The following is a 19,584-nucleotide window of genomic DNA, read 5'->3' as shown; positions in this document are numbered from 1 at the left end:
AGTCCCCAACCTCGACCACCTTCTCTCATATCCACTGCTCCAGAATCAGAAATAAATAAATAATTAAACAAACAGCTGTACCCGAGGAAGACAGATATTCATGTTTTCTGTTAAAACTTGTCTTTTGCTCCCTGCACCTCAGTCCTTTTCCTTTTGTAGATAGCTCCAAACACGTTGTCTACCTTCTTTCCTCTGCCTCTCTCTTCCACTTCATTTGCCTTGACTACATTTCTCTCTTTCCCTCATTTTTCTCTTCCTCACCTTCTCCATTTCTCTTTGGCTCTCTTCTTCTTCTCTTTCCGTATTTTTCTTACAGTGTAGTTTATAAACGTCTTAAGTAAGTCTAACACTAAGACTCAGGTATTGATAGATATTTAATTAAATAAATAAATATGTCTACATTTTGTGGAATATCTATTGTTATTTGGGCACATCGAGCCCTACTAAAAGATCTGTAATTATTCAATGTAAGTCTGTGCAAGTTACTAGCTATAATAATATATCAGCTATTGATAGTGATGGCATTTTTTACAGTATAATAGGGATATGTTGAAGTCATGATTTTTTTAAAGGCATCTATATATAAATACACTGTTTGTTAGCTGCAGCAGTATCTCATGACTGGGAGCATTGCAGCTTGCAGACTGCAGACCTACAGTCTGAGCTGTGTCCTGCCCTCTCAGGTCCTCCCATATTGTCAGGTGTCAGGGTGCCAGTCGGCATGGCACCTCACTTCTATGTCGTCCCTCTGTACCCCCTATCTCCATCAGCTTGTCTCCCTCCCTCCTCACCCCTCAGACTGCCAGGTGCACGGCCCAACGCTTCCTCAATAAAGCTGACCCCGGATGTGCATGGCATTGTGGGCGGAAAACTACCTGGGCACTCTATTTTAGCTTTTCAAATGAATATTTAATTCCTCTTCTGGACACAGTTGCAGGTCACGACTTAATGAGAAAATGACATGTCGGATTCATCGCAGACTCACCTGCTGGTTGATATTTGTGTTCTGTTTTGTCTGTGATAGATTCACTGAAGTTGCCCTTTTGACATGCCCTTCACAATGCAATGCATTTCCTCTGATTATGTGTCTCTCCGAGTCCTCTCTCCTGCCAGTCTGAGGGGTGACCACTTCCATCAGGACCTTCACCCACCCCCCCCTGCAATAGTTGGCCATGTTGATGCCTGCCTGATCTAAAAGCACTCACCGTGGATAACCTGTCTGAGAACTCACTTCCTGACAAATCAAGTCAGTTCTCCGACATCCCAAATATGTTAGATTGAAACCCGACACAATCAGAAAATGTTTGCCGGCAAAATAACAAACCAGAAACCAAAAGTGTGAGTGCTTCTGAAAGTAAAACGGTCTTCCATTGAGTCAGGTTCCTTTTTAGGCACCATATTGGCTAACGCTAGTGTTCCCATGATACCTCAGTGTTGCTATGGTAAACTCCCTTCTGCGTCCCCGCACCTCTGAAGAACAGCTGCTGTTTATCCACAACTCCCCACTGCTCTGCCCACTGCTCTTCCTGGATAATCTTCCCCTTTCTGTTGCAGATTTTGAGTCACTGCTGCCAAACACTTTTGAGTCTGAAGGACATGTATTCATTGCTCCCAGGTAGCCTTGTCTGTGATTGCTGCCTGTCGTTAATGGTCATCGGTTTTCGGTGCCGTCTTTGCATCCTGTTTTCTTTCCACCTCGTATTTCAAATTTTCTTGTATGGTTTGATTTTACATTTTGAGTGGTGTGTTTACTCATAGTTAAAAGTTCATTTGACAAAAATTACATTTATGAGGAATAAAATTCATCTGGTTTTGATTTTTTTTTCATATATTATTCATAAAGTGTATTCCCCAAGTTACACTCATTACACGAGACCACTGAAGACACATCAACCCTTCTTGCCTGCTGCTACTGTGGTGCTGCATGTTTTACACAAATTAAGCATTATTAATGCATTTGCACAATGTATTGTAAGGATTACTGAAGCTATTGGGCAAAAAATATCATCTGCATGTGCATACAGCCTATAATATGCTCGGTATTGCAGTACAAGTCCACCTTTTGTTTTGACTGACACCACTATAGCACATTAAAGCTTTGCCATGTGCATGCGGCACACAATAGCATCAAGTAATGTGTGTATGGGTTTGTGCATCTTCATCTCCATTGTGTGTCCATCTATGAGGAGCAAGTGAGGCAGAATAAGAGTAACGAGCTCTATTTTTGCCTTCTCTTTGAATTAAAACACTGCGTCTCCTCCTCAGGGAGTACTGCAATGATCTGGAACTGTCCAACAACAACACTGAGTTCCTGCTCAACTTCATTGCTCTAATGGAGAAGGTGACACCAGACTCCAAACAATGTGAGTTTCATTTTCTTTTCACCCACACAGTAAAGTCACAGTTTGTTCTACATTAAATAATTCACCATGAGCTCGTCTAGTGATATTCTGTAAACATATCCCATAAAAAGGCAAAATAAACAGCAGTGATCCAACTAATAGGTATTTTCTTCGTAGCCAGAATCTGATATAACCTATTGCCTGTTGCCTAGATACAGTTCAGTTAAAAAGTATCAGCAAGCCTCACTTCTGCACCTGATGACATGTTTCTTTCTTGTGACGAGCACAGTTTATTTCGAGATAATCCCACATGCATTATCCTGCTGTCGCAAATCCTCCAATGATGAAAATGTGTATTAATTCACAGCTGTAAATAGTACGTAACAAATGCAATATTAAGCTTTCGGTGAGAAATATTTAGTAATAACCACAGCAGCTCGGTAGAAGAAAGTTGTTAGGTTGTTTTGTTTTGTTTGCCAAGGAGGTTATGATTTTGGCAGTGTTTGTGTCTGTAAATACGATGGCCGGAAAAGTTTTGAATGAATTCTGATAGAAGTTTGTAGCGGTGCAGAGTGCGGTCATGTTAAAAAATCCAGCATAATTCTGTTTACATCCACTAAAGCCTTCAAAGTCGACTTAATGATTTTTTGACCAAAAGCCTATTTAAAGGTGTGGTGTGCATTATCGACATATAAAAAGTACCACAATTAAAAATATATCACATTTGATCTTTGACCTGGTGTTCAAGGTCAAAAAGGCCAAAGTGATAATAACAATATATAGAGCTATTTAAATATTTGTTTCTACCTGTGGTTGTTTGTATTGACAGCATATAGGTAAATAGGGAATTATATATCACATTTCAGTTTGCATCCAAATCATCTTATGTTTGACCTCTGACCTCACTCTGACCTGCCTTTCTTTCAAATGTACCACAAAATGTGCTGCAAGTGTTTTCAGGAGAAGGACAATGAGCTGCCTAGTGGTGCATATTATCCATTACCTACTCATACATACGGTAATGTTTGTGTAATCGAAGTAAGCGAATGTCATGCTACCCATATCTGATTTTAACCCTTATCTGAGGGCTTCCTGTTTGTGCTAAGGGTTAGTCCTAGTAGGCTTTCAAGGAGGAAAGAGTTAAAATCGGGATTTGGTCCACACGTTCCACATTGGGCATCTGATATAGACCATGTGTCGCCTCAGTGCAGCTGTCAAATATGTCCAAATTGTTGTTGATTTTTTCTTCTTTTCAAGAACCATAAAATACGCTTTTTCATCGGGTTTTAAATGTAGAAGAACTGCTGAACTAATGATCCAGAATACCTGACATCTGCTATTAATGCAGTGTCACCTCAAACACCATCACTGTCAATCAGACAGTTACCAGTCCTGGATTACTACCATGGTGTTAACACAATCTCTATATTTCATTTTTTGAATATAACTACTATCATCAGCTACTATATGGCAGCACCCCTAATGTGGATTAAACTCTTTAATCTCTCTTATGCCAGGTGACAATTTGCTCCTTCACAACCTCATTCTGGACACGGGCATCATCAGACAGTTGGTCGAGAAAGTGTGGAAGAATAAAGATTTGAACACGTGAGTGTGACCAGCCAGTATTGAGGGAAGTGCATTTTAAGATTTTTGGATATTGATTTGAAGGCCCTTTCTGTCTTTGCTTCCACCTGACATTTAGATACGGCTTCCTGGCTGTGTTTGCTGCAACAGATGGAGGTATAACAAGAGTGTTTCCAAACAAGTGAGTGCACTCTTCATCGAGGCCCGTGTGTCTGGACTCCAGCTGCTTTGTAGTTCTGATACATTTTTCTCTTTGTTCTCTTTTGAAGTAGTATGCTGTTAAGTTTCAAAAAACATGTGGGATAGGCAAAGCAGGCAGCTTATACGTGAGACAATTACAGCTCTGGTATCTCTCGTTTTAAACCTTAGGGCTGCAGAAACCTGGGAGGAAGACCCTGAGCCGTTTAATGCCACCTATTACCGCCGCAGCCTCGACAACAAGGGTTACATCTTCCGAGCGCCTTATCGAACAGGTGAATGATGCTCTTAGTCTTGAGTTATATAACTCGCCTCGTAATAGAAAAGGCTGTTTGTTTCTAACCTCGCTCTCTTGGCTCGTTTTCCCTTTTTTGTAGCCAGGGACGAGCAGCTGAACCCAGAAAATGACACCGTAGGTATTCTGGTCAGCACAGCTTTGGAGATGACAATAGGAGGGAAGACCATCAAACCTGCAGGTGGGTACTCTTCTGAAAGAGGAAACAAATTGTTGTGATATAATGATAGAGAAAAGCTTTCGGAGCGAGATAATTACACGTCTGAGTTTGTTATTTTGTCACTTTGTGTTGGCATGTCTCTGCCCTGCATATATCTATTCTTTTTACACACCTGTCCTTTTCTTCTGTGAGCTTTTAAACTTTCTTTCCTCAGTTGTCGGAGTGAAGCTAGACCTCGAAGCCTGGACGGATAAGTTTAAGATTCTTGCCAGCAACCATACAGACAGCCGACAAGGCTCAAATACGGTAAAATACATATGTTTAATATAATATACGTAATATATAAATCTTTTTTTATTTGGCTAACACTGTTTTTTTTCCTTGTCTGTGACAGTGTGGACCAAACAGGGGCTGTGAAATGGACTGTGAAGCCAACAGTGATGTAAGTATTGATGCAAATTTTAACTGGACCTTCTGAATCTGATCACTCCCCAGCTTATCTCTGTACTTCCAGTTAGCAGTGCGTTTCTGTGTCTGTCCGCAGGATCTGCTGTGTTATTTAGTAGATGACGGCGGATTCCTAATCATGTCCAATCAGAAGGACGACTGGAACAAGGTTTTATTAAAAAAGAATTCGTTCTTCCGCTGATCGTAGCCTCGCGCTTAGCTTTACACTGAGCTTGGCCTCGTGTTTTTTACCCCCACAGGTGGGCATGTTCTTCAGTGATGTTGACCCCTACTTGATGTACGCGCTCTACAACAATTCTTTCTACAACAGCAAACAATCATTTGATTACCAGTCTGTTTGTGAACGGATGCCCAACAGCGAAGCCGGAGCTGCACCCAGAGGAGTGTTCGTGGTAAGATAACACTTGAAAGAGAGATACCGTGAGTGAAATGAAGGAGGCAGAGTAGAAGACAGTTAGTTTAATCAATGCATGGACTTATGGGGAAACTATAGCTGCATTCACACTGTAAGTCTGTGTGCAAAAATCAGATCAGCTACTGACTTTTTAAGAATTAGTTTTTGTTTAATTGGACTAATATCAGATTCCAGGGTGAACTAGTGAGAGATATCACTTTTATATTAAAGTGGGTTCCATTTACTTTATAGACTTTCTCCACACAGGTGTCAGTGGATATGGCGTCAATGGCAGGAATAGTTTGATTCCAAAAGCAGCCCGAATGTAGCCTAATGGGTGTTTGATTGAACTTAAATATTGATTTTGTTTTTTTATTTCCCTCTGTATCTGTAGCCCACTATTGCAGATTTTGCCAACCTGGCTTGGTGGACATCAGCTGCTGCGTGGTAAGATTATTAATGTATAGTAACATACAGCAAGTGTTATACGTATTACAAACTGATAATATTTGTTGTTATTAGCCAGCATTATTTCATAGATCCATAATTTGTTAATACAAAAAAAAAAAGAAAAAGGTTGGGCCAGGTGAACCCTGCTCACATAATATTTGGATTTAATTCAAAGTGTTGAATTTATATTTTACATCTCTTCACTGTTATTTTAAATACCCAAAGACCATGATTTGGACAGATGAAACAAACATTAACTTGGAAACAAAGCATGCCACATCATCTGTCAAACATGGTGGAGGCAGTATTATGGCATGAGCATATTTGGCTGCCACTGGAACTGGGCCAGTAGTGTTTTATGATGCTGTGACTGCTAAAGCAGCAGGATGAGCTGTGACGTGTACAGGGCTACACTCTCAATCTCAGATTCAGCTAAATGCTGCACAACTTATCAGACAGCGCTGATAGGGGCAGGGATAGCTCAGTAGGTAGAGTGGTGGCCCCATGATCGGAAGGTCGGGAGTTCGACTCCACTGAAAGGCTACCCTGAGGTACCCCTGAGCAAGGTACCGTCCCAACACACTGCTCCCCGGGCGCTGCACTGGTGGCTGCCCACTGCTTCACTGGGTGAATGGGTTAAATGCAGAGGAACTATTTCCCTATGGGGACTAACACGCACACTTTACACTTTACTTTTTACACTTTACACTTTGGAGTGAAAATGGATAATGACCCGAAGGATAGTGCAGAAACACGAATTTCTCAAGGAAAGAAATGGTATATTCTTCAATGATCTCAGCCCAACAGAGCGTATTTTTCACACACTTAAAAAAGGCTGAATGACTACATTTAAAACAGTCCTTATATTTAAAATAATGTTAGTTTATGCCTCTCAAAATTTGAGACTATGTAAAACAATGTGTATAATACCTGAACAGTTACTGCACATATTTTTGTTAAATTACTTGAATTAAAGCTGAAAGTCTGCATTTCAATCACATTTTATACTGTACTGTATTGCACTGCCATCATTTTCATAGTTATTTCTGTGGTCAGGTAATTGTGACTCGTTTTGTAAAGTTTTATGGCCTGCCATACTCATTACCTGGACTGCTGCATGTGCAGTATTCCTGCTAACAAAAAAGCTTGACTCATGATTTTAATCATTGCACAATGTTACATTTTTTTGTCCACAAGTTGAATTAAAAACAAATCCTGTCTCCTCAGGTCTTTATTCCAACAGTTCATATATGGACTGGCATACCACAGTTGGTTTGTCACAGGTGGGTGACATGTTTTATACGATACCATTTTTATACAATATTGGAAAAAAGGTTTAAAAGTGCTAAATGTAGATTTTGATCAAATCTATTTGGAGCTTTAAGCCAACAGCAAATAAACCTTAAATCCAAATGTAGTGAAAAAATTACACATGACATACATCTTTGGGCATTAAGCTGAAAATCAGATCTGAGAAATGAGTTAAAGAGATAATCATCTCTCTTTTTTTTTTTCTTTTTTTTTATGCAGATGAGGTGGATGCCGAAGGAATCGACTCTAAAGAGAGAAGCTGTGTAATGATCCAGACCCAGTACTTCTTTAGTAATCTCAGCAGTTCCTACTACATACTGCAGGACTGTGGCAACTGCTCCAGGTCTGTATGCGTGACGTAGTACTTTTAACACTCACACATAATCAGACATGCATATGCTTAGACAAGTAGCATGAAGAATCGCGGTGTGACAGCGACGCAGTTAGTGAGACAGATTCATCTTTCTGTTGGAGTTAATAAACTCTGCTGATGATTAACCCATATCAGCTCTAATGAAATCGTCGTATCATTGGCTAAATGAGCCTTATAAGACTGTCTCATGAATCTCGCTCATCCATTAGCAAATGAGTCTGTGATGTAAGTGAGCAGAGGGGGGTTGTTGACAGAGCTGTCTCTCTCTGCAGGCTGATTCATGCCAAGAGGATAAACAACACCAACTTGCTGTTTGTGGTAGCAGAAAAGATGCCATGCAACACCTGCGAGATAGAGAAGCTATCCCAGGAGGAGAAGGAGTGTATCCTTTTTTTTTCCCTTCACATTGTACACCAGCTGGCACTGGAGAAGAAACACTCTGTCATCTCTAGATTTTCTCTCCTCATCACCATACCTGTGGAAACGCGAACATTTCACATTCATTTTAAGGCTATTTTTAAGATTGATGGCATGAATTATAGCCAGTCATTTACATGTGTAGGGCTGCATGAGGAATTGGTGCTCAGGCGGATAATGAAAAATTGCACAGAAGAAAGAAAAAGAAATACAAAGGAGTTTCATTTTCCTTAATGGAGTCAATTTTCAGTCAAGGAGGAGGATCCATGTAAAGAACCGCCTGAGGCACGCTATCGAAAAGGACCCTCCACCTGCTTCGACAGTAACATCGCTGTAAGATTTTCAGATAACACAACACATGAATATCTACCTTACTGTGAAGAAAAACAAAAACATTATTTAGCATTGAATCGTGGTGCTTGTTAGTTAAATATACTATGTTTAAAATTTGTCAGCAGAGCATAGCTAAAATCCTATCGCTAGGTTCAGTTGGCTCCAGCTGGGGTTTTGAACTTTCTCTGATTTTCTAATGCAGCTGGTAACAGTTGGTTCATTATGTAACACAAAAAAATATCCTATTTTTAATCTGAGATCAAGTATTGACCTGGTAATTATATGCCGTTAGGCCCATTATTTGCTGGATAAAGACCCAGTTTTTGTAGATTTGCCTCTGTACACCACAGCAGTGGATTTCAAAAATCAAACAATCAAGATGCTTTAATTCAAGGGATTTTGTGAAATTTGTTGCATTAAGTGTACTGAGGCAAAACTAACAAAAATTGTGTGTACACTTTTAAAGATTTACATCTCGCTCACACTCAATTGCAGTTCTTGCTGCCAAAGGTGGCACAACCAGTTATTAGGTTAACGCTGGGCTTACACTGTGCGATTTTTGGCCCATTTTGAGCCGATTTTTGAGTCGTGCGACCGTTTTGGCGATCGGCCCGATTTTGGCCTTCATCGTGCGTCGTGCATCGTGTAGTATACGTGGGGTAACGAGACGCGATTAACACCTCACGACCAGCTCCCGATCATCAATCGCTTGGTCGTGAGGGTGTCACCGCAGTTTGCCACACTGCACACGCGCAAACACAAATGTCAGCGAAAAAGACGGCGCAGCACGGCAGTGCAGCCTGTGATCTGGACACAAGCGATGGAGGCACAACTTGTAGAACTTTGGAAAGCTCATCCGAGCCTTTTCGATGTGGCCTCACAAAATTATCACGACACAACAACCTTGAAAATAGTTGGATTTACACTGCTGCTCAATCACAGCTGCCTGATCATGTTTTTCATTAGCAATTTAGCAAAGTTGATGGTGGTGGTGTGTCTGTGTGAGTGAAAGACAGAGAGGGAGAGCGACAGAATTTCTGTTATAACCTTCATTTTATGGACGCACAGTGTGAGCACTCAGGTCGCATCAGAGCATCGAGCCGTATAGTGTGAGACCCTGCATCGTGACCTATGAACTTCTAACCCCTGCGAGTCAATCGTACAGTTTGAGCAGGAGCTGAATCGCGCGACTGAAAAAATCGCACAGTGTCTGCTCAGCATTAGGGAGGAATTACTTTTTCACATCAGGCGAGGTAGGTATGGATAGCCTTTATCCCTTAATAAATGAAATCTTCATTTAATAAAATTGTTTTTGTCTAATACTAAAATTTGTTTGATGAACTGTGGCAAATACAAAAACACTTCAACGACACTAAAAACTCAGGAAGGGGGCGATTACATTTTCACAGCACTGTATTGTCAACTAAATGAAAATTACTTTGTTCAGACTCTGTTGGCAATATAGAGCTCGATGCAGATAGAAGGTAAGATAAAAGTGTTACCAGAGAGCGATTATTGAATGTAAGTGTTTATTTAATGGTGGAAGAACTTTCATATAAACTCAGTTTATAACTCAAGCTTCCTTTCTGTGGTTTTGCAGGAGAACACGTCGGACTGCGGGCGAGGTCACTCCTTCCGCCCATCCCTCTACACTTTACTGCTCATTCAGCTGCTTCTGCTTTATCCAGCTGTCAGTCCTCACCTTCTCTCCCTACTACATTAATTTCATTTTCCTGCACTTGTCCTCCTTTTCACCCTCCTCAGCTTCTGTCCCATCCTAAGCCCCCCTCATCCACCTCCTAGCCCCTTCGCCCTCCACCTTGGTATAGTCATAGGTAATTATGGGACTTCCCATCATGGTGAGTTGGAAGCCCTGAGCGCTGCGCTACCCAGCTTGCTTTGGTCTGTGTTGCTTTGTGAAAACAGAGAGACATTTGCGTCCTCACCTTCATCTGCAAGATGAGCTAGGGTGGTGCTGGACCACTTGGATCATCAGAGGCAATGTCAGAAAAGAGATATCAAGCCACCCAACCACCCCGTCAAGCCTACAACCATCCCACCACCTTCTCCATCCAGACAAGGGAGGGTGAAAAGGACAGGCCGATCTCCTCGTCAAAGACCTCCCACCACAGACTGGAGAACTGAGGTTGCGTGTCCACCTTCACCTCTGTCTGTCAGAGGGACAGCAGGACTCCTCCTCCTTCTCCTTTCCTCCATCTCAGAGTCTCATCGCTCTGTCATTTGCCTCTTGTAAGAGGCTGTGGACCATTCAGCCAGTAATAGCCACCATAGAAGAAAAATAGCAGAAAAATAAAAGAACTGTTAAGTATACAAAATGTCACGTATAAACTGCTGAAGTGATGAGTATTCTAAACATACAGTATATTTAGGTTTTAACATGAAAAGGAAGTTAAGTGTAAAAAAGACAAGAATTAGTTTATGCGCTATATCTACTTGCCAAAATGAGATATACTTTCGTGTGGTCTTATTTTTATAGCCAAAACACGAAGAGGAAATGGATTTAGATTTAGGATAAAGCTCGAGAGGAAGAGGAGACACTCGGCAGCTGAATGCTGACTCATAATTACAGATTAATGCTTTTAAAAGACATCCACTGGGGATTAATGTAATTACACGATGGTAATCTCATTTTCTTGAAGTATTTTTCCTCATACTTACTATTTGAGGTTAGTGCTATCTGGCTTTTATTGTAAAATATGAATCAGTGTTCGGTTGCTGCAGGAACTTGTTGTGTAGTATTCTCCTTTACGATTAATCGACCATGCTGACCTCGGCTTTGGACTGATGTTTAAAGGGGAAAAAAAATCTCTGCACCCTCTGATGAAAAAGCTCACCTCTGCCACTCCTCATGAGGCTTCTCCAACAACCTCGACTAACGCTCCTAACCGCGATTTGTATTCGTGCTTTACTTTTGTCACACAGCAAACACACTCAAATCTCCCCGCCATAGTAGTTCCAGTTTTTTTGTCCCTTCCTTTCTTCCTCATCTGTGCTTGGGTTGGGGGGGGGATGCTAATCATTTTTCTTTTGGTGTGTGCTTGTATTACCTTTGACTGATGCTGTTCAAACTTCAAAACCATTCGCTGCTGGGGGATAGGGGCTTATCAACATTTCCAACAAAAGTGCAGAAGAGGCCACTAAATATGGTGATCATGTGCAGTAAGTAGTGTGGTTGTAATCCATCGCAGTCCGTCATTTGATCATGTGTGAAAAGTCATTTTAGACTCCCATGTTTAGGAGCCGCTCTGTTTCATAGTGCCTTGATGCACTTTGTTTTGGAACGCATCGGCTGTATAAGAGTAGAGCTACTGTATAGTACCTTTATAAAGCAGCCGTCTTTGAGGCTTTGGACACTACAGGAGCCTAAGACTGAATCTGTTGGCTAAAGAAATAGCTTTACACAGAGCCATCGAACTGACTGGCTCAGCTTAATGTATTTTCCCCTCTTGGCTGTTGTTGCTGTACTCCTCCAACGCCACCTGACTGTCATCATATGGAGTTACTATACCGTTCCTTTACAAAGCCATGTATAGAGCTACACTATCAGTATACAGCGACTTAACTGGCCATAGAGCTTTTTTTGTGTTGTTTTCTTTTCCTTTCTTTTAGGGCCACCTGACTGCTATAGTTCTGCCTGAATCGTATGTGTTTGTGTGTGGATGTATGCGCGTTAGTTTAAAAACCCTCAAAGGGAATGTCTTTTTAAATGAGTCGTGGAGTGCTCGGGGGATGGCAGTTGTGCTCGTGTAACTGTTTTTCCTCGGCGTGTTGCGTCAGACAAAAAAACAAATCCAGTGTTGCTGTGGAGAAAAGGGGGGGATTTTATGAAAACAAAAGGAGATCCATGTTGACTGCTTAAATATTAATATACGGGGGCAGAGGAGGCAGAAAGAATGTGTAGTTCATCAGTGTTTTCTGTTTCAAAACCTCGCTAAATGCCTTAGTGTTACACGTATGGAGCTCCGATACCCCCACATAACCCTCTTTCTCACACACAAATCGATCCTGAAGTATTTCCCTCCCCTGGGCTTTTTTTTTTCTTGGTGTTATGCAGTAAATATAGTGAGCTCTAATTTTATATTTTTACGTCTCGGAATGATTAGTTATCGATCGATGCCTGTTTGATTAAATGCTTGAAAGTGGGTGGAAGTTTTTAAAATTAAAAAAAAAAAAAGACAAAGAAAAAAAAGCCTCTGACCTTCGATGTTCACATCCCACCCGAGACTTGCCGTAGTATTGCTCAGGTGGGATGATTCACTCGACATTTTGAAGCTTAACTAGACACTCTGTACAGTCGTAGGTACTATTTGATGTGACAAATGTTGCTGGCACAGTAACTGCAGCTCAGCTCTGGACAAATCAGAGGAAAAACAAAATTCATACTGTTAAAGACAATGAAAATCAGAATGAGCATTTCCAATGTGGCCCGTTACTATCTGATGCTGGATGCAGTTTCACTTTTCTGCCATCTGTTTGTCTCTGTCCTGTGCCACTATTCTGTCTGTATTTCTCTATTTCCACTGTCTGTAAATGAACGCTACACGTGCCTGTGGAAATGTACCCCCTGCAACTTACTCTCCTTTTCCTGACTGTGTGCGCACACAATCTCACTCCCAAACTGAATACACTCTGTGCACCTGCACTCAGACATTATGCACACACACACGCACACACCTAGAAGCAACCATGTAATGACACTGACTCATCCCCCACTGGGAGATGTCAAACACCAGGAAGAAGTAAGCCAAGGACGTCACCTTCCAGGTGTTTTTATTTTATTTTATTTTATTTATTTTTTCATGAGCGGACGGGATGTCAGAGGCAAGCTCAGGGAGTGGGTCTCCACAGAGCATCACGAGCCTGGTAAACAGAAGGTCGTGGGAGAGACATCTAGTGACGTCTGTGTGTGCATCCTGATGGAAAATAGCTTCCGAAGGGACACACATGTCTGATTTCTGTGGTTTGACAAATTTAATTTTGCCAAAAAAAGGGAACATAAATAGATAATTGGACCAGCTTGGGGGACGAGAGGGAGGGGTCAGCTTTAAAACATCACCCTAAAGTAGATTAATGCGGGTTTTCACGAAGCGTCTCCCTTCCCCTCCACCGACCCTCGCTGCGACCCTTTGTGTTGGTGCGTCTATGTGGGAAAGACACGTGTGTATGTGATTCTGTAGTCTGTAGTCTGGTGCTATGTGACCATGTTTGACACGTGTGTGAAAAAAATAACAGCAACAATTTAGAGAGAAAAAAAAAAGAGTAAATTCAGTCAAACTTTCAGTGAAGTTTAAAAAAATATAGGAATACAGCACTGTTGATAAGTTTGAGATCTGATGTCAAAATGTTTTCTTTTTTTTTTTGGTTTTTCTTTTCTTCCTCGTACGTGTGTGAGTGTGAATGTTTGTATGTGTGGAAGATTTAGCTCCTTCTTTTCTGGGCACTAGTCCATGTCGTCGCTCCATTCTTTTGTACAGACGAAGCTTAAAAAAAAGAAGAAGAAAACAAAAAAGAAGAGGGCAAAATTTGTAAAATATTGTGTCTGTGACTCCTTGTAAAATATTTTCAAATTGTTTATTACAGAGAATCAGTTATTAAATAATGTTCATATTTTTCACTTCATTTTATTGTGTGGTGTTTTGTTTTTTGGGGGGGGTGGAAAAATTCCCCAGTAAAAATTCCAATCTGGCTGGAAAATGTGAACGAGTGCATAGATTTTTAACTGGTTTTTTGTGGGTTTTACAGATTTTCCTATTGATAAAGACAGCACCACATTGCTATTCATACTATCCTAAAGTCATTAAGTAATAGATAAACAATTAAATGACAGAAAAGTTCCCGCTTTTCCACAATCTACCCAGAAACATCAGCTGGGTAATGAACTAAACTGTAATTTTACGTGTTTCTCATGTACTTTCACTGGGCTGACCCACTTGAAGTCGAAGCTGTCTGTGGCCCGTGATGTAAAATCAGTTTGACGTTACCTGCTTTAACTCCTCGGTTAAATAGAAAACACACAGTCTGTTGAGAACCAAGCAAATATATAATAATTATGATGCTTTATTAAAAATATTCACTTCTAACGCTGGGATGAGACGATTAATACAACCCTGGTGTGTATGAGTGCAATGTGTAGGCAGCTAGCATTTGGCAAACGTAACATGGTGCAGAGACATGAAAGTGACCTGCAGCCTGCTCTCTTTGAACTTTATTCTGTTTGTGCCATGTTCATAACATGCTCCCTTCTGATTGCTTCATAATTACAGAGTTTCAGTGTGTGAGGCATAAAGTGTCATTCTTTTATTAAAACTTGGGTTATATTGAAAAATGGTCTTTGGCGAATTTAAGGCATCGTTCGTGCTGATTTCAGGCAGTTCTGTAATGATTACTGCAAAGTCAGATAAACTGCATTAGGACAGAAACACTGAGACATAAAAGCGACACATGTTTAACACATTTCTATCTTGCTTCGCAGCCTTGACCAGGTGACAGTTGGAAGACTTGCAGTTTTGTGTGCACTCAAACACTAAAACAACCACGGTCATTTTATATAATGTTAGTGAACAGTAGCTTCAGTCACCTAAATTAAACCAAAATTACTCAAACGAAATATTTTACAACAACGAAACAGGAAACAAAATTTCCAGAGTGGAAATACTGGACGCTGTTCAGTGATGTGGGTGAACCACGTGTCGTTATCCTACACGCCTGGGTTCAGTAGTCGGCTGCAGACTTGAGCTTTGTGTTTAGTGTACAGATTCAAGACTGACATCAGGTTTTCTCATTTAAGAGACAATATTTCTCAAAAAGCTTCAGGCTTCAACCTTTTAAGGAAAAGTTCAACTGCTGTCACCATTAGAAAAGGCCCGATTTGCAGACGTATCAAAACATACAAATCAGGTTAAGCATTGGGAATACGTGAGTTCAATTCTTCACAAGTGATTAATGTGTTTGCCTATGCGTGACCGCATTCTTGGCGATCGCGCTGCTAATGCACAGCAAAGAGCTTCACAGCGTGTTAAGGAAGTCTGTAAGAGCTTTGTGCCAAGTGTCTGGGTCGTCCAGGTAACAGGGGTGGCCTGCTCCCTTCATCACCACCACTTTGTGATTGGCCAGATTGCTCAGGTTACGGAGCGACACCTCCCCGAGTTGATGGTCCTGGTCACCGTAAACAATCAGCGATGGGACCTGGACACAAAAATCACAACAATAATGAGAAAAGAGAAAAAAAAAAAGAGCCCTTTGCAGAGTGATTTCCACTGTCCTTTTTCTTGCATTTGAAAATCTGTCTCTCTTTTATTTGTTTTTAAATTCAAACCCATAGCTAAAGGGATTTTGCAGATGTCCTAAATTTCACCTCAAGCTGGAAAAAAAAAAGGAAAGAAGGAAATCAAAACAAGTCCTGTGAAAAGCTAAGACTAAAAGATTTTAGGTGTAACAGATTTATGTGTCTAGTAGTCAATAAGAATTATAAAAAGTGAGAAAAACTACAGTCTTAGTTTTTCCAGCCTGAGAAGAGACGTTCAGATCTCTCATCTTATTAAAAAAAAAATACAGCAATATGAACAAACTCTATTACAAGTAAAAGGTTATAAAAAGCATTTATTTTTGTACCAGTTTTTTTTTTTTTTAAACTGGTACAAAACATCGATCAGATTACTTCATCAGAAAACCTGAAGAACTTGTGAATACAACTTAATCGTTTCCCACATCTTCACTGCATTAAAGTTCCGAACCCTCATTGCAGAAATACACATGAATGCAGTTACTCCGGCTTAGTTATTTTAGTTGTAACACACTTTGACACTTAATGACAGCATAAATGTTTGTTTTATGCTTTTTTTTTTATCATCAGTAAGTTGCATTTATTACTCTATGGTCCATCTTTTGAGTTACTCTGCTGCTCCGATGTCTCTTCGTTTGCTAAGAGATTGCTGAAAGTGGAGATACAAATACAGAGGCCTGTAACAACCTATCACAAAAGGGACAGAGGAGCAGGTTCTTTGTATGAAGCGCAGAGACCCTTTGGGTTTTTAATGATTTCAGAATCAGAAAGGGTTTTATTGCCAAATGTTGAGCAGGTTTACAACATTAGGAAATTGCTGCGGTACTTAGCGCAAACATACTGTCAGAACCAGATTTACTCTGCTCCCTGGGTTGACCAGCTTCTTTGTAATTTCTTAAGCAGTTATGATAAGTGTTTTCTAATCTCCATCTTATTTCTAAAATTGCTAAATTTCATTTATCTGATTTTTTTTCTTAAAATCTTTAGGATCTTTCTTGTAAAGTAAAACTTGGTCACTAAACATTCCCCGTTAGCTGTTTAACTGTTATTTATAAAACCAACAGTGTGCCTTTTAAAACACTTAATAAAAGATTAAATATGATATCCGAAAGTATTCTCTGCAAAACATCCTTTAAAACTAAAAACACTCATTATACAGAAAAACTGCTCCTGTTCGTGCCAATCTTCTTGCTGCGTTATAATTGCTGAGACTTTAATGTGTGAGCTGAGTCTTTAGAATATTGTTTGGATTAAAATAAAAAAAAGAATGTACAACTTCTGCATTTAAACTGTTTGTAAAGGAAAGCAAATTTTGTTAAGGTAAGTGCTTGTTCTAAATATGTAAATTAGACAAATCGCTTTTCAGGCTAATGTGCCTACAATTGATTTGCCATTAAGACATTTCTGAGCTGGATGAAAGCCAGTGGCATCTGTGCAGGTAAAGTCACTGTCTCTTTTAAAAAGAAGAGTTGGAAAATTGGATGATATTCACAGCTGCTCAAGTTATCCTTTAAAAAAAGAAATGACAGTGCATATACTATACCAAAAAAGAGAAAAAAAAACTTTTGCAGGAGAGGAACCTACAAAGGAATATCAAGCAGAGGCATATCCTCACACACAGACTCTACCTTTACGCTCTGGTACTGCTCCGCTGTGAATTTGTCCGTACAGATGGGAGCGACAGGGATGTAGGCTCGCACCAGAGCCTGGTGCTCGAGGAGGAAGGGCAGGGAATACATCCCGCTAAGGGATGGGCTGATCACCACCGCCGGGGTTAGATTCAGCTGCTCAAACACCTCTTTGAGGAAACCTGCAGGGGCGGGTGTTCCCACTGCCGCCGGGGCTTTGGCCGATTTAGACTGACCAAGTTCTGTGGAGAGAGGGGAGGCACGAGAAAAGAAGAGGAGGAGAGGAGTAAGGTTTGTTGATGGACACTCACTTATTAACGTAATTACTGTCCCCAAGGCAAACATTTTTCTTTTGGGCCCATGCTGCCTCAGTGATCTATATAAATTGTAGAGTGCCTGCCAGATCATCACTAGAGGCTGTCAAAGCATGAGACAAAAATACCAGATTCTAAAAACAAGCAGAACACAGGCTGTAACAATGACTCATGGAAGCAATTCAGTTCACTTCAAATTTGAGCCCCCATGCACATTTGACTTTCCAAACAAAGCCAAAGTCCTGATGCCAACAGCAAATACATATCCATAAATATAATGCAAAAAGTTAAAGCTATGAAAATAGGTAAAACGACAGGACACAGCTAGCTTTAAAAAAGCGCTCATAAAAAGTTTAGAATATAAACAACAATAAGAAAGTTAAGAAACAGAGTTTTTGAGACTTTTTGTTGAAAAACTTACATTTTTAAAATAAAAGTTTTAAGCAATAAATTGCAAACAAAAAATTAAAACAAGTTATAACTCATATATCCCAGCTTATATTTAATTAATATGTTTGGTTTTCATTTTCAGAAGGGTTAGCATAGGGCCACACAATTAGGTATTACTGTCAATAGTCCCAATTTAATATTTGCGAGCATTCAAAACAGCGAAGAGCCAAAAGTTTGACCCTGAGACTTTTAGGAGCTCTTTATGTGCCGGTGGCAGCCTGTTGCCTTGCTGCGCTTCATTGGTCATGCTGACTTTTCAGTTAAAAGCTGAGTGACGGAAGGAGATGGTGTTTGTTCCCTGACAAACGCACCTGGCAGGTCGATGGCGACCGCGCGGCAACCCGCTTTGGCCAGCGTCTCCAGAGTGCCGATGCTGAGCCAGTTTTCTGAAGAGAAGCGTATGCCGTGAAGAAGCAGAACCGACACTTTTGCTTCTCCTGTCACAGGTTCGCTTTGTCTGTAAAACAGTGGCGCGTTGCAGCTCTCCACCTGCACTGTACCCTCCGTCATTTTAACAGCTGCCATCCTGAACAACAACAGAAGAAAGAGAAAGCAGTTATTTCACATGGGTTTCCACACTGTTATACCCTCCCATTTTTCCTCCTCTTTAACAATATTAGTTCCTTCAGGTGGAAAACCCAATCATCTTCTATGCCGCCAGTTTCTGTGAAGCTCTTCTCTTGTCTCTTGACAGAATTAAAGATCACTCCAAGAGAAGACCATATTTCTTTGCAGAGAGAGAAAGTCTTGTGGAGATGCTAAAAAATAAAATTCCCAACCATAATGGGTGTACACCATAAAAATGCAATGATGTAACTTCATTTGCTTTGTTTTCCTTACAAAGTGCAAGCACAGAAAGATAAACTTCATGTAACTTTATGTAACATTTTCCAGCACAATAATGATCCCAAACACACTGTCAGTCTGGTAAAAGCATATCTGATAACACTATCAGTCATGAATTGGTCTCCACAGAGCTCAGACTTCAACATTATCGAAGCAGTGCAAGATCATCACGATCGAGAGAGAACAGAACAAAAGCCGACATCCGAAGAAAAGCTTTGAATGTCATTCAAGAAGCCTGGAGAATTATTAATAGACTATTTAAAGAAGTTTGTCCACGATCCCCGTGCTTTCAAAGATCAGCGTGGACTTAATCGGATGTTCCACGGACGCATAATCAGCAGACAGAAGTGTGTGCGCAGCTGCGGGTTAAACAAGTCGGATCAAAGTCCAGATTAGATCATTTTTATTTTACATCGAACTCGCCTATCTAGGTGCTTTATGCTCATCATTCAAAACACACGTGGCGACAGAATAACAACCCCCTCCTTCCCTTTTCTTACCCGACTGTGAATCCCCGATGATTAAAGGTGCAAAACAGAGAAAGTCAGACAGGTTCTTGAACCAGCTGCAGCTTAGCTTCAGTTTATCTCCCCCGGAAAACAAGAGAAAGAGACAAACCTTTGGAAATCGCCCTACTGACGTCTAGCGTTTGTGGCGAGAATTGCGTTCATTGTGGCAGAAAAGAAAATCACAAGTTTTCTTCTTTTTTTTTTTC

At 40.6% G+C, this 19,584-nt stretch overlaps 2 protein-coding genes across 6 annotated transcripts in view; one reads left to right on the top strand and one right to left on the bottom strand.

The window, feature by feature from the left end:
• cacna2d2a (calcium channel, voltage-dependent, alpha 2/delta subunit 2a) overlaps nucleotides 1–12,388 on the top strand; it is a 186,955-nt gene extending 174,567 nt beyond the window's left edge. For all 5 annotated transcript variants that reach the window (XM_042223068.1, XM_042223066.1, XM_042223065.1 and 2 more), the window contains 16 exons: nucleotides 1,555–1,615; nucleotides 2,266–2,363; nucleotides 3,860–3,950; nucleotides 4,048–4,110; nucleotides 4,299–4,402; nucleotides 4,505–4,603; nucleotides 4,797–4,888; nucleotides 4,977–5,024; nucleotides 5,127–5,198; nucleotides 5,290–5,442; nucleotides 5,839–5,891; nucleotides 7,122–7,177; nucleotides 7,425–7,548; nucleotides 7,851–7,960; nucleotides 8,246–8,328; nucleotides 9,929–12,388. In XM_042223068.1, the coding sequence (XP_042079002.1) occupies nucleotides 1,555–1,615; nucleotides 2,266–2,363; nucleotides 3,860–3,950; nucleotides 4,048–4,110; nucleotides 4,299–4,402; nucleotides 4,505–4,603; nucleotides 4,797–4,888; nucleotides 4,977–5,024; nucleotides 5,127–5,198; nucleotides 5,290–5,442; nucleotides 5,839–5,891; nucleotides 7,122–7,177; nucleotides 7,425–7,548; nucleotides 7,851–7,960; nucleotides 8,246–8,328; nucleotides 9,929–10,051 (1,430 nt within the window). In that variant the 3' untranslated portion in view covers nucleotides 10,052–12,388. The remainder of the gene's footprint in view (nucleotides 1–1,554; nucleotides 1,616–2,265; nucleotides 2,364–3,859; nucleotides 3,951–4,047; nucleotides 4,111–4,298; nucleotides 4,403–4,504; nucleotides 4,604–4,796; nucleotides 4,889–4,976; nucleotides 5,025–5,126; nucleotides 5,199–5,289; nucleotides 5,443–5,838; nucleotides 5,892–7,121; nucleotides 7,178–7,424; nucleotides 7,549–7,850; nucleotides 7,961–8,245; nucleotides 8,329–9,928) is intronic.
• Nucleotides 12,389–13,667: 1,279 nt separating this feature from the next.
• On the bottom strand, nucleotides 13,668–19,517 carry abhd14b (abhydrolase domain containing 14B). The gene is made up of 4 exons (XM_005927433.3): nucleotides 19,370–19,517; nucleotides 18,335–18,549; nucleotides 17,260–17,501; nucleotides 13,668–15,534 (listed from the first exon to the last, which is right to left on the bottom strand). Exons 2-4 carry the CDS (start codon nucleotides 18,546–18,548, stop codon nucleotides 15,355–15,357), a joined length of 636 nt encoding a protein of 211 aa, XP_005927495.1. The 5' UTR covers nucleotide 18,549; nucleotides 19,370–19,517; the 3' UTR covers nucleotides 13,668–15,354.
• Nucleotides 19,518–19,584: the final 67 nt, after the last annotated feature.

The sequence above is a fragment of the Haplochromis burtoni genome, unplaced genomic scaffold (genome assembly GCF_018398535.1).
Source record: "Haplochromis burtoni strain Fernald_Lab_line unplaced genomic scaffold, NCSU_Asbu1 Contig_100, whole genome shotgun sequence".
NCBI lineage: Eukaryota > Metazoa > Chordata > Actinopteri > Cichliformes > Cichlidae > Haplochromis > Haplochromis burtoni.
Note: the sequence above shows the minus strand (reverse complement) of the source record. Positions and strands in the feature narration are given on the sequence as shown.